The 13,623-nt window shown below is 38.8% G+C and overlaps 1 protein-coding gene across 23 annotated transcripts in view; it reads left to right on the top strand.

The window, feature by feature from the left end:
- The window catches only part of NCOR1 (nuclear receptor corepressor 1), a 115,222-nt gene that overhangs the window by 23,414 nt on the left and 78,185 nt on the right, over positions 1-13,623 (top strand). For all 23 annotated transcript variants that reach the window (XM_025278962.3, XM_044939185.2, XM_025278959.3 and 20 more), the window contains 2 exons: positions 3,854-4,046; positions 9,419-9,601. In XM_025278962.3, the coding sequence (XP_025134747.2) occupies positions 3,854-4,046; positions 9,419-9,601 (376 nt within the window). The remainder of the gene's footprint in view (positions 1-3,853; positions 4,047-9,418; positions 9,602-13,623) is intronic.

The following is a 13,623-nucleotide window of genomic DNA, read 5'->3' as shown; positions in this document are numbered from 1 at the left end:
TAAAAGAGAATTTCAGAGAATCAAATTCAGAGGTCAACTCATATTTATACATTTTAAAATTTAAGTGAAATTAATTTTGCTTTGGACAAGAGTCTCCCTCAGCTGGGAATAAACACAATAAATTATAATTCTGATTGATCTTCATGGGCCAGTATTTTAAATAACTATGAACTTTATATTACCCCTAAGTGAAGGTTTATTACAATAAAAAATCCATTTGATAATTTTGCTTTAAAGCTATTTAAAGATGGTACTAAGAGATGATGAAAGTCAGTAAAATGTAGGAAATTTTAAATTTAAGAGTCTGCAGAGATAGTTTAGTGTGAAATCTGGTGGGGTGTTTTTTTGTTGTTGTTGGTTTGGAAGTACTACATTTTATTTTTCTGTTCATCAGTTGATAGCTATTTGAGTTGTTTGTACTTTGTGACTGTTGTGAATACTATTACTGTGAACATCCAAGCACAGATTTTTCTGTGGCTGTCTATATACCCCTTTGGAGAAGGCAGTGGCACCCCACTCCAGTACTCTTGACTGGAAAATCCCATGGATGGAGGAGCCTGGTAGTCCGCGGGGTCGCTAGGAGTTGGACACGACTGAGGGACTTCACTTTCACTTTTCACTTGCATGCATTGGAGAAGGAAATGGCAACCCACTCCAGTGTTCTTGCCTGGAGAATCCCAGGGACGGGGGAGCCTGGTGGACTGCCGTCTATGGGGTCGCACACAGTCAGACACGACTGAAGCGACTTAGCAGCAACAGCATATACCCCTTTATACTCCATGTGCATGCTTCAGTCGTGTCTGACTCTTTGTGACCTCATGGACTGTAGCCCACCAGCCTCCTCTGTCCATGGGATTCTCCAGGCAAGAATCCTGGGGTGGATAGGGGATTTTCCCCACCCAGGGATCAAACCCCTGTCTGCGTCGTCATCTGCGGTGGCAGGCAGGTTCTTTACCACTAGCACCACCTGGGAAGTTCTTGGTCACATACTAGGAGTGGGACTGCTGGATTAGGTGCTGGCCCCTTTTGTTTGCCATTTGGGAAACTACCAGACTGTGTACAAAGTGGCCACGCCATCATACAGTATTAGTTTTTAAAAGGTAAGTACTTTCTTAAAGATGCGTATTTCATGCTTAACTCCCAGTATAAAATTGTATTTGTTTTCACCAAGATTTTCATAGTTCATTTAAATTTTTTTCTGAAATTTTAAATGGTAAATTATGTATTTATTTATGCATGAGTAGTTTTGTTGTAAAAAGAATTGGCAAGCTGAAATGGGGAATAGTTTGATTTCTTGATGGAGTGAGAGCTTTCAATACTCTGTTTTTCTTATTGTCCTGTGCCCTGGCTTCCTGGAGTTCTCCTCCAGCTGTGAGTACACCTCACCCACTGGCTTTGGTCAGTCTCCCAGGCAGAGTGGCTGGAGGTAAAATGTGATCCTTGGAAGTTAGCTTTTGTGGATTGTGTCCTGAACAGCGGTGCCCAGTTGGGGGGACGCAGCTAGGGGTCCCAGAGGGTTGCATTTGCTTATAGAAGTTCCACACAAAATCTCCAAGTAGGCCAGTAGCAGCCTTGGTTCTCAGTGCTGCATCCAGGAGCATGGCCTTTATCTGATTGCCCCTGGCTGCTCTGTGGAGGGTGGATTTGAGGTGCATAGACTGAAGCAGGGAGAATGTGTCAGAGCGCTGGGGAGAAGGAATGTGGGCATCAGACAGGATACTGCAGCCTTATCAAATGCATGATTTTCAAATATCTCCTCCCACTCTGTGGTTTGTCTTTTCATTCTCATGATAGTGTTCTTTGATGTACTAAAATTTTTTATTTTGATGAAGTCCAATTATCTACATTTTTCTTTTGTTGCCTTACCTTTGGTGTGATATCCAGGAATTCACTACTAAGTCCAAGGTCAGGAGATTTTCCCTATATTTTGTTTCTAGGAGTTTTTAAGTTTTGGATTTTTAATCCATTATGAGTCCAACTTCATTGTTGTGTGTGTGGAAATTCCGTTCTCCAGCACTGTTTGTTGCAGAGATTGTCCTTGCCCTGTGGGAGAGTCTCAACAGCCTTGGTGAGGCTGACTGAGATGTGAGAGTTTATTTCTAGGCTCTTAGTTGTATTCTGTTGGTCTGTAGGTCTGCCCTTCTGGCTGTACCATGCTCTTGATTATTGTATATTTGTAGTGAACTTTGAAATTGCAAAGTGTGAGTTCTCCAACTTTATATTTTTTCTACAGTTGTTTTGGCTGTTTGCAATCCCTTGAAATTTCACATGAATTTTTTTTTTTCTGCGCCAGCTGTCTTGTGGGATCTTAGTTCCCTGACCGGGGATCCAACCCGGGCCCATGACAGTGAAAACACTGAGTCAACGACTAGACCACTAGGGAATTCCCATCTCCATGAATTTTATGTTTTTTTTTTTAATGTCTCAAAAAAACTCTGTTGGGATTTTGCTGGAGATTATGTTGAATGTGTACTTAGCTTTGTGTAGTATTGTTATCTTAACAATATTGTCTTTCAGTGCATGAAAGTGGGATGTCTTACTATTTAAATTTTCCATAATTTCTTTCAGCAATGTTTTGTGATTTTTCAGTGTGTAAGTCTTGGGCCTCTGTGGTGTAATTCATTCCTGTTTTATTCTTTTGGATGCTATTATAAATGGAATTTTTTTTGGTGGGGAATTGTTTTCTTAATTTCATTTCCAGATTATTCATTGTCAACATATAGAAATACAGCTGATTTTTACATGTTGATTTTTTTTAATCTCATAATTTCACCCTATTCATTTATTAGCTCTAACATTTTTTGTGGTTTCTTGAGAGTTTTCCACATATGAGATCATATCATTTGTGAATAGAAATACTTTACTTCTTCCTTTTCAATTCGGATGCTTCTTTATTTTTCTTGCCTAATATTCTGATAAGAGCTCCCAATATGATATTGAATACAAGTGGCTAAAACTCATCCTTGTCTTATTCCTGAAACTTTCTATTGCAGTATTTTTTGTGATATCATTGTGAATTTTAAGGAGACAATGGGATCTTATGTCTTGAATGAGATTTCAGATTTTTCAAGTATTATGAAATTATCAACCTCAGGGTTTGTTTTATCACCTATACTAAAAACAAAACCCCATGATTAACTTCAAAATGAAAAGTTGTTTTGTGAGATGTTAATTTAAACCTTGGCCACAAGTAAAATGTCACGTCTGGAAATACTTTGTAAATACTCTGTACAGTATATCGTGTAAGGAAATTGAAACCAGAATCCTGACCTTCAAGATACTTAGGTACTTGGGGAAGTTAGACAGAAAGCATGTTTTGGGGGTCAGAATTATGTGTTCAAAGCAGTATTGTATTCCCACTCAAGACACTTGTTTTTAAGTCTTGATAATACCTCACAACTCAAGGCATTTATCTTTTCCATGTGGCAGTTGCTGAAAGATTTTTTTTTCTTTTTCCCTGCTTGCTTTTATTATTGATTGAAAAGGGTGGCTCTTCTAGTCTAGATTATATTACTTCAGTTGTTATGGCATGGGTTTAAAAATAATTATTTTATGGATATTCTTTAGCACCTTTTAAATTTTCTGCAAGTTGAATCTTCTATTGCATCTTTTGCTACTTTACCACCTCTACTCCTACCTCCCCTTTTCTAGTAGAAAAGAAGAAACTTTTCTGTTAGAATCAGAACTTTAATAGGACTTAATGGTGAGGTATGTGTTCTCCTGGGGTAGGGGTGGTTTCATTTTGAAAGTAAGTGTAACTGCTCATTCATTTCAAAGTTCAACCAGGGGTATTAGCAGGAAGTTGTACATTACTTAAACATTTTTGAGTGATTCTTTTCTCTGTGTGTGTTAGGCCTCAAGAGAGGAGAACTGGATATGAGCAGTTTCACCCAGGCCCTTCCCCAGGGGATCATGATTCGCTGGACTCCAAGAGACCGCGTCTGGAGCAGCTTTCTGATTCCCATTTCCAGCGGGTCAGCGCTGCGGTCTTACCTTTAGTGCATACATTGCCAGAAGGGTTGAGGTCTTCTGCAGATGCTAAGAAGGTAAATATTTGTTCTCTTACCCTGTGGAGTTGTCGGTCTGAAATGTGTATTTAGCCATATTCAGGCACAGTGCCTAAAAGAAAGACCAGTTATTCCATTCACCAAAGGTTAGTGCTGTGGGAAAGTAAAAATTTTGTTTAAACAAAACTAAAAAGCCACAGACTTAATACTCCAGACTTTAAAGTCAGTACTTTTGACTTTTTGGTAAATGAGAAACAATCTGAGGACTGCTGTAAAGAAAAATTGCTGTTGAATGACTCTCAAGCATTTTGTACTGGTTTGCTGGGCTGTAAAATGTAGTCAGAGCTACTCAAGACTGTCACAGTTCTTTTAAATTGAATTTTAAATAATCCCCTTAAATTCAGTTGCAGTTTATTAACTTACTACATGGGAGAAGACATGTTTTAGGTAAGGTTTAACTATGCTTATAATTTTTGTGAAGAAAAATTTTTATTCTCTTAGCGATAACTACTTTTAATATGAGCTATAATCTCATGACGGGCTTCCAGACAGTAGCTCAGTGGTAAAGAATCCTTCTAATTCAGGAGATGCCAGTTCGATCTCTGGGTTGGGAAAAGATCCCCTGGAAAAAGAAATGGCAACCCACTCCAGGATTCTTGCCTGGGAAATGCTATGGGCAGAGGATCCTGGTGGGCTATAGTTCATGGGGTTGCAAAAGAGTTGGACATGACTGAGTGGCTAAACAGCAGCAATCAGTTCAGTTCAGTTCACTCAGTCGTGTCCGACTCTTTGTGACCCCATGAACTGTAGCACGCCAGGCTTCCCTGTCCATCACCAACTCCTGGAGTCCACCCAGACCCATGTCTATTGAGTCGGTGATGCCATCCAACCATCTTATCCTCGGTTGTCCCCTTCTCCTCCTGCCCTCAATCTTTCCCAGCATCAGGCTGTTTTCAAATGAGTCAGCTCTTCGCATCAGGTGGCCAAAGTATTGGAGTTTCAGCTTCTACATCAGTCCTTCCAGTGATCTCAGGATATTTCAAACAATATGTGTTGTGGGTTTATGAGCATGTTCTATTAAGATCATACCTCTTTTCCTTTTTTGTTTATTGTTACTTGACTTTCTTTGGTGACGTGCATGTTTCTGTATTATACTTTTCAGTTTATTGTATTTAACTATCTTGCTTGTCATTAGATCTTCAGATCAGGAATTACCTGGCACTTAGTAGGTACAGAATAAATATTTGTTTTACAAAGAATAAACTAATTCATTAAAATGCTTTTTTAACAGAAAGTATTAACCCTTTTACTATCATATATTAATATCTCTTTATCTTTGCTTTTTTGTTCTTAAATCTCTTTCCAAAAATGTTTGTTTACCTTTAGGGCTAGTGGCCCTTTCCACCCTGATATCAGATAACTGAATACCCACACATTTTCTTTGAGTTTTTATGGAGTGAATAGTGATTTAAATAAAAAAAAAAAAACAATAAATATGTTTGCACTTTATTCTCAAATAGATCAACTGGGAAAAAAAGGTAGGTATATGTATATGTATACAGAGAGATAAAGCAAATACAGCAAAATGTTACAATTAGTGAAGCTAGATGAAGGGTAATTGAATCCATTATACTAGTCTCTCAACTCTTATGTAAGTTTGAAATTTTAAAAATAGTAAGTTGGGTGGGTAAAGCTCTTTGTGATGAGCTAGAAATGAACTAAGCTTCTAGGAATATTGGGACCCACTTCACCATGTCGGTATTACAGTCTGTGGGTTTATAAGGAATGTTTGCAGCATTTAACAAAGAAGGAAAGAAAGAAGTGAATAAAGGTCTTCTTGCAAGGCTGAATAAATGAACACAAATGTAATTTATAGCTATAGATTTTTTTTTTGGCAGAGAGCTTAAAACTTCATCCATTTGTATTAGATGAGAGTATAGCTAATTTCCATTTTATAGTAGAGAAGACAGATGTTAAGAAAAACTAAGTGACCTATGTAGTGTTTCCTGAGTTGAAATGAAAACTAATGACCTCTGATTCCTAGTCCTGTTTCTTTCCTGCCTAAGGTGTAAGTCATGACTTTCCTTTTATTTTAGAAGTTGGGATTTTGAAAGGGTTAGCATTTGTTGGTTTTTTCTTCACTTATAGAAGAATGAAATTGGATAAGCTTGAAGGAAAAAGTTTGTCTCACCAGTTTGTCGTTAATAATTGTGCATATTTTATTGTGCTTATTTTGTGCTTTGTGTATGACTTTATTTTTGCTTAAATACGTTCTGCGTTCATTTTGTGTCCTTAAGTTTACAGTTGTATTTTCAGTCATACTCCATATATGGATATAAAATAACTTACTTGTCACACATGTAGGTTACCTGCTTGTTCATTAGAATAATGACATATTTTTCTTAGCTTGATTTTTTGTTTGTTCGTTTCTTTTTTGTGTGCAGCTTGTGGTATCTTAGTTCCCCAACCAGGAAATCAAACCTGTACCCTCAGCAGAGAAAGTGTGGAGGCCTAGCCACTGGGCCACCAGGGAATTCCCTAGGTTTATTTTTTTGGTTTACATTCTTATTTACTTCCTTAAGGTAAATTCCTGTTAGTGTATTTCAAGGTATTCCTGGGTGTATCCAGTTTGCCCTGAAAAGGTGGAAAACCAGTTCTTGCTGCTGACAGCATGATGTAAGGGCACCCAGTAGCTGTGTGTCTGTACTGACACCACATATTTACTGTCTTTAAAAAGATCATTGTTAGTATGATAAATTTTTAACTTGCATTTATTTGCTTGTTATTAAAATTTAACATTTTTTATTTGTTTTTCCTTTTTTCCTGTTTTACGAATTGCTTTTCATATCTGTTGCCTAGTTTTCTGTTGATGTGTTTTTTATTTTATGTTGAGTTGTTAGAGTTCACGTTTTGCAAATTATTTTTCCTGTTTGCCTTGTAAATTTATTCCTATTTTGTTAAAGAGAAAATTGTTCTTTATTTTGATTCATCAATCTTTTTTTAATGTCTTTTGCTGTTGACTTTCCTGTACTCAGTATAATATGAATACCTTTTGTTTGAGGCTACTTGTGATTCGTTAATAAATCTCATATAAATATTATTATTTGGCTTTCGTTGTGATATGTGGGATAGAAATTTAACTCCCCCCCCTCAAATAGCTAACAGAATGTCCCAGCACAAAATTATAAACTCCTTGATGGCAAGCCTGTTTTGTTTACCTTTCTGCCTAGTGCCTGTCAGATGATAGGCACTGTAAACAGGAATTTATTTTTTGTTAAATATTTAACTAGAGATGAAGTCAGTGGGAAATATTGATCTGTAATAGTAGTTGTTAGGGCACAGGTCAGACAGATCACCTGAGGAGCATTTTCAAAATCTGCCGAGTCGAAATGTAATCTGTTTTGGTATTACATGTGTTTGTAACACAAATGATCTCATATGCATATGTAAGAGAATGATGTTAATGTAACATGGAAATCCATGGTGAATGATTGTTGGACATGAATGTTTTAGAGCTCTCAAGGTCAAGCTTTCATAATTAAGAATTAGCCTTCTAGATAGATGAAGACCTTAAAAGATTTGAAAAGTCTGCATCTATCAGTGGTTTTCATTTAGTGCAGGTAGTAGCTAGCTTAGTTAATTCAAGAACTGCTCTGCTTTTCAGTGTTAAACTAATTAATGAAGATTGGAATGTTGAAAAGAAACTGTGAGACCTTTTTTCCTGTCCTTTTATGTTTTTAAAGGTTAATCTGCCTGCCAGTTCAGGAGACATGAGTTCGATCCCTGGGTCAGGAACATCTCCTGGAGAAGGAAATGGCAACCTACTCCAGTATCCTTGCCTGGAGAATCCCATGGACAGAGGAGCCTGGTGGGCTACAGTCCATGGGGTTGCAAAGCGTCAGATATGACTTAGTGACTAAACAACAGCAAAGTCTTTATACTGCAAATCTGATTTTTATTAACATTATGATGAAGTGTGCTATTTTGAACTGGAAGCAAATGACCTGAAGGATTAACAGAGGAAGCATAAACTACAGGGTTTACAGTTATCAAAGGATTGACTGTAGTCTGAATGCAAATGGTATTGGAGCTTTGACAGTACTATTTTATTAGAATTGCTGTTTTGTTAATGCTCTGCTTGCAAAGTTTACAGGTTTTAATAACTATAATTCCATTTTCCCCAGAAGCCTTAATTTAGCTATATTATGTTACATAATATCAGATTTTTCAGGAATATACATGTTATGTTTTAGTTAATCTCTGTTCTGTGGTGTTTTGGAACAACTATCTGGACATATTTAAGTGCATTCTTGGTTAGAGCTATTGATTTCTCACAGTTACTTAGTTGTTGTTTAATACATTGAGGGCCCTCTGGTCTTATGAACTGTGCTTATTCTAGACTTCTTACAGCCTAAAGAGAACCAGTGTCTTAATCTGAAATTCATATGCTTTGCAGTATTGCTCACATCTTCACCTTGTACTGGGGATGAGTAGGCTGTGCGAGTGTGCATGCGTGTATTGGCAGGGTGGTAGGTTTTGGGTGGAGGGCTTCAGTCTACTGTAGTCCCTGCTCAGTATGGAGCTGGAGTGAGGAGGTGCATTTGGCTGGAGAGATGTTACATGTTCTGTGAGGCGGGCAGGCTTAGTTGCTCTTTATTGAGGGTGATCAAAGCAACAAAAGTTCTAGGTCATTCCCCAGACTTCTGTACATCAGTATTAGCCCTTGGAAAGCCTGAAACCTTTTGATAGGAATGGCCATTTGTAGCTGTTAAGTTGGGTGGGCACACAGAGTGCGTGTGTTCAGACGTTTTGGAGTGACATTACAACAAAATGGCTGAGGAATTGGCATCTTCCTTTGTTGTGATTGCATCATTATTTCTGCAGAAATTCTCTGTACGTCTCAGTATCGTAATAAAGGCTGGTTGGCCGCTTAACCACCTCAATCCGTATAGCTTTTAGGATCTTCAGTGATATGTCTGAACTGTGAACATCGGTGGTGTGTGAGTGTGTGTGTGTGAGAGAGAGGGAGGGTGGCTGGGAAGAAGGGAGAAACTTGCTACTATAGGCTACTGTGTAGAAAGGGAGCACACATGGCTTTGCTAAGTTTTAAAATGCACTTTTTTTCAGTTAAGAGAATCTTTTTTTAATGAACCCATTGTGCTTTTTTAAAAATATTTTTATCTCTTTTATGTATTTGTTTGCCTGCACTGGGTCTTAGTGGCAGCACGTGAGATCTTCTAGTTGTGGTATGTGGGATCTAGTTCCCCGACCAGAGATTGAACCCGGGCCCCCTGCATTGAGAGCCAGAGTCGTAGCCACTGGACCATCAGGGAAGTCCCCATTAAGAGACTCTTGATGCTGACATTGATCTTTAGTGAGAAACCATTTGTTCTTGATTTTCTTCTTTAAAGGACCCGGCATTTGGAGTCAAACATGAAGCTCCTTCCTCTCCAATTTCTGGGCAACCATGTGGGGATGATCAAAATGCTTCACCTTCAAAACTTTCAAAGGAAGAGTTAATACAGAGTATGGATCGTGTAGATCGAGAAATTGCGAAAGTAGAGCAGCAGATCCTTAAACTGAAAAAAAAACAAGTAAGTGTTTGATTTTACTGCTTAGTACATTCTCAGAATGTTTGTCTCCTTAAAGAAGAGTGTTGAACTTTCCATATTTTTAACTTTAGTTAATGTGCCATTTTAAATTCCACTAGCAGTGTCTGAGGGAGAGTTTCCCTCTCTCTTCTTCTTCACTGTTTTAAATAGCTATCCTAGTGCATGTGAAGTGGTATCTCATTGTGGTTTTAATTTTAATTTCCTTAGTGACCAGTGATGAACATCTCTTTATGTGCGTGTTGGTCATTTGTATATTTTCTTTAGAGAACTGTTTATTCAGATCCTTTGCCCATTTTTTTTTAAAGCTGGGTTGTCTTTTTATTGTTGAGTAAGAGTTCTTTATATATTCGGAATATTCATATATATGATGTGCAAATATTTTCTCTCATTCTGTGGGTTGTCTTTTCACTAACCTGATAGTGTTTGTTGATGTACAAAACTGTTTTTTCCTCTGATTCGTTCAAATTCTTATTGAGCATCTAAGGAGATATAAAAGTGATTAAAACATGGTCAAAGAGGTAAATCAAATGAATAAGTAATAGAAAGCAAAGTATAAGATTTGCTGAATCATAGCCATCAAACACAAGTGCTTTATGAAGCAGGAGTGAGATTGCTTCCAGCCTGGTGGGTGGTGGTGGGGTAAATCAGGAGAGGGAGTTGAGGTTAAAGTAGAAAACTTGGTCTGAATTGCTAGTGATACTCAGCTTGGACTCTGTCTCCTTTTCCTCTCTCCCTGTCTTAATTTATGAGGACTGTTCATTGTGCTTTTTCCTAGACTTGCCTGCAGTTTTACTTTAACGTCTTCTCCAGAACTAGGTCCTTTTGGTGTTTTAGGAAGTTTGTGAGTGAGTGTTTGTGTTTTGAGGGCTTCCCAGATGGCTCAAGCGGTAAAGAATCCACCTGCAATGCAGGAGATAGGGGTTTGATCCCTGGGTCAGGAACGTCCCCTGGACAAGGAAATGGCAACCCACTCCAGTATTGTTGCCTGAAAAATCCCATGGACAGAGGAGTCTGGCAGGCTACTGTATGTTTTGAAGGATTCTTGACTTTTGTTCCTGATGTTTGATGGTTTTGAATCTATTCCATTCTGGTTTGATCTGGTGCCTTTTTGGCTGGAGTGTCTTGTATAGATTTCTTTACTGGAGCTTTTTCTTCAGCTTCCTTTTCATTAGCAAGTTTTGCTTGTTTTCTGTGGAACCTTGCTACCACTTGCAGATATACTCTCGAGTTTCACGTCCTTCTCTTCGTCGTCTTCTTCTGCATCTTCTAAGAGCTGTCCACTGATAACTGCAAGCCCTGAACCACTTTTGGACCACAGGTGGCGTTCAGCTCCCCAGGGACAAATTAGCATGGCCGGGGCTGCTTCGTTGGGACCACCTCTGCTCTAGCAGTGTGCTCTTCATCCTTTGCACCAGCCCTGGAACTGACCTCTCTGGAGAGAGGAAAAGGAGACAGAGTCCAAGCTGAGTATTACTGACCTATCTCAAGATAACTGCCCATCTTCATCATTATCCACTTTAAAGTCATCTTTGTTGGTCTTTAGTTGACAACTGAAAGTTGGTTCCAGGGCCCCAGGGGCACACCTGTAGGTGGGAGAGAGGGTGGGCAGAGGTGAGTGAGTGTACTTGCAGAGGGCGGTGAGCAGGGTGGAGTCACACCAGGGCAGAAAGCTTTCAGTTTTAACTGTGATGAAGTCCAGTTTATTTTTTCTTTCATCACTTGTGCCTTTGGTGTCATATCTAAGAACCATAATCCTCGTTGCCGAATCCAAGGTCACAAGGATTTATACCTGTGTTTTCTTCTCTGGGTTTTATAGTTTTAGCTCTTATATTTAGGTCAGCATTTTTGGTGAACAGAATTTCTGTAGTTTTTGTATGTGACTACCCTGGGATCATTAAAAGAGTTTATCATCTTTTAAGAAGTTTTATAGTTTCTCATCACATTATTCTTAATCCACCAGAAGTTGAATTTTTATGTCTGCCTCAAGATAAAAGTCAATACTTGTTCCCCCATAAATTAATTTATTAAAAAGTTCATCCTTTTCCAGCTGCACTTTTAGCTCTGTTATAAATCAGGTTTGGACTGATTTCTGGGCTTTGTGTTCTTTGTGGTATTGATGTAGAAATATAGTAGATATCTGGATTTTTGATTTATCTCTTTTTCCTAGTAGTTCTCAGTTTAAAAGAAAATTGGGGTAAAATTGACATTATATAGCATCATGATTTTATATTTACATATATTGCAAAATGATCTCCACAGTAAAGCTAGTTAACTATCTCTCACTACATATGGTTACAGATTTTTTTTCTTTTGATGAGAATTTTTAACATCTACTCTCTCAGCAACTTTCAACTATACAATAAACTGTTGTTAAGTATAGTCACCAAACTATGGTCAACTATAGTTTACATCTGCATCCCTTACTTATTTTATAATTGGAAGCTTATACTTTTTGACTCCTTTCACCCATTTGGTCCATCTCTGCCTGCCCCTGCAACCACCAGTCTGTTTGAATCTATGAGCTTGTCTGGTGTCTGTCTGTGGTTTTGTCCCAGGGCTACTTAACTGTGAAGAACAAAATGTGATTTCCTGAAACCTGTTTATTTCTTTCTCTATACCTACTTAATGGACATTCTAAAAGAAGGCCTTCTGAGCAAAGGAATAAAAGGGCATGGTTGGAGACCTCATTAACATGAGAATGATCGTTTGAGGTTGCATGAGTCCTTTCTGTTCCAAAGTGGAAGTGGAACTCAAAGCTTCCCTCTTGAAGGATTTTTATCCTTTCATTGGGTGTGGTCTGACTTACATGATCAGGAACCTGCCTCTCAGTCTTACTTGGAAATGTAGGTAATCTTTTTCCACTGGGCTTTTAGTAGACTTACCACCTTTACCTTAATGCCTTTTATATTATATCCATGTAGCTGTTTGTTGAGCATTTACTAGGTATCAGTTGGGGTGATGGAAGACAAAAAGCAGTGAACCAAGTTCAGTCCCTACTTACTTCAGTAGGTGATACTCACTGACCATTTATAGTTGTGCTTGACATATACTGAGTCCTTTAATCCACTCAGAAAGCTGTGTGTTAGGTAGGATGAATATCCCCACCTCACACATGAGGGGTTTGTACACTTGCTCCAGATTGAGGTAAGAACTAGAAAGGGTCGTTGGATCAAACTACTTGTAAAGGGTGACCCTAGGGCCAAACCTGGGCAGAGTAGTTCACACAGCCTCCTGTGTTGTGGCTGCACACACTAGCAATTCATGTGCTTTTGACTTTGCCGCCTCCTCACTGTAGAATATAAAGTCTGATGGGGGAGTGGGGTAGAGGGTGGTGCTGTGCTGAGTTAAGGGTTAACCCTTCAGTGTTCTACCATGCTCTCTCTGCCAGACATTAGCAGGTACTGTGTGTCTATAAGGCAGAACAACATTATTCCAGGGACACAGAGGGTCCTTGTGATAGAGGCAGATGCAATACCTTCATACATTTAGATTCTCGTACTTAAGTTGTGGTTCAGGTGCCAAGTTTTGTCTGACTCTTTGCAACTCCATGGACTGCAGCACGCCAGGCTTCCTTGTCCTTCACTATCTCCAGGAGTTTGCCCAAATTCATGTCCATTGAGTCAGTGATGCTATCTAACCCTCTCATCCTCTGCCCGCTCCCTTCTCCTCCTGCCTTGTTTTTTCCAGCATAGAGTCTTTTCCAGTGAGTCGGCTTTTCGCATCAGGTAGCCAAGGTATTGGACCTTCACCTTCAGCAATAGGCCTTCCAATGAATATTCAGGGTTGATTTCCTTTGGATTTGACTGGTTTGATCTCCTTGCCGTCCAAGGGACTTATGAGTCTTCTCCAGCATCACAGTTTAAAAGCATCAGTTCGACACTCAAGACTTCTTTATGGTCCATCTCTCACATCCATAATGACTACTGGAAAAACCATAGCTCTGACTATACAGACCTTTGTCAGCAAAGTGATGTCTCTGCTTTTTAAATATGCTGTCTAGGTTC

Source organism: Bubalus bubalis, chromosome 3 (genome assembly GCF_019923935.1).
Source record: "Bubalus bubalis isolate 160015118507 breed Murrah chromosome 3, NDDB_SH_1, whole genome shotgun sequence".
NCBI classification, from domain to species: Eukaryota; Metazoa; Chordata; class Mammalia; order Artiodactyla; family Bovidae; genus Bubalus; species Bubalus bubalis.
This window is presented reverse-complemented; position numbering and strand designations above follow the sequence as displayed.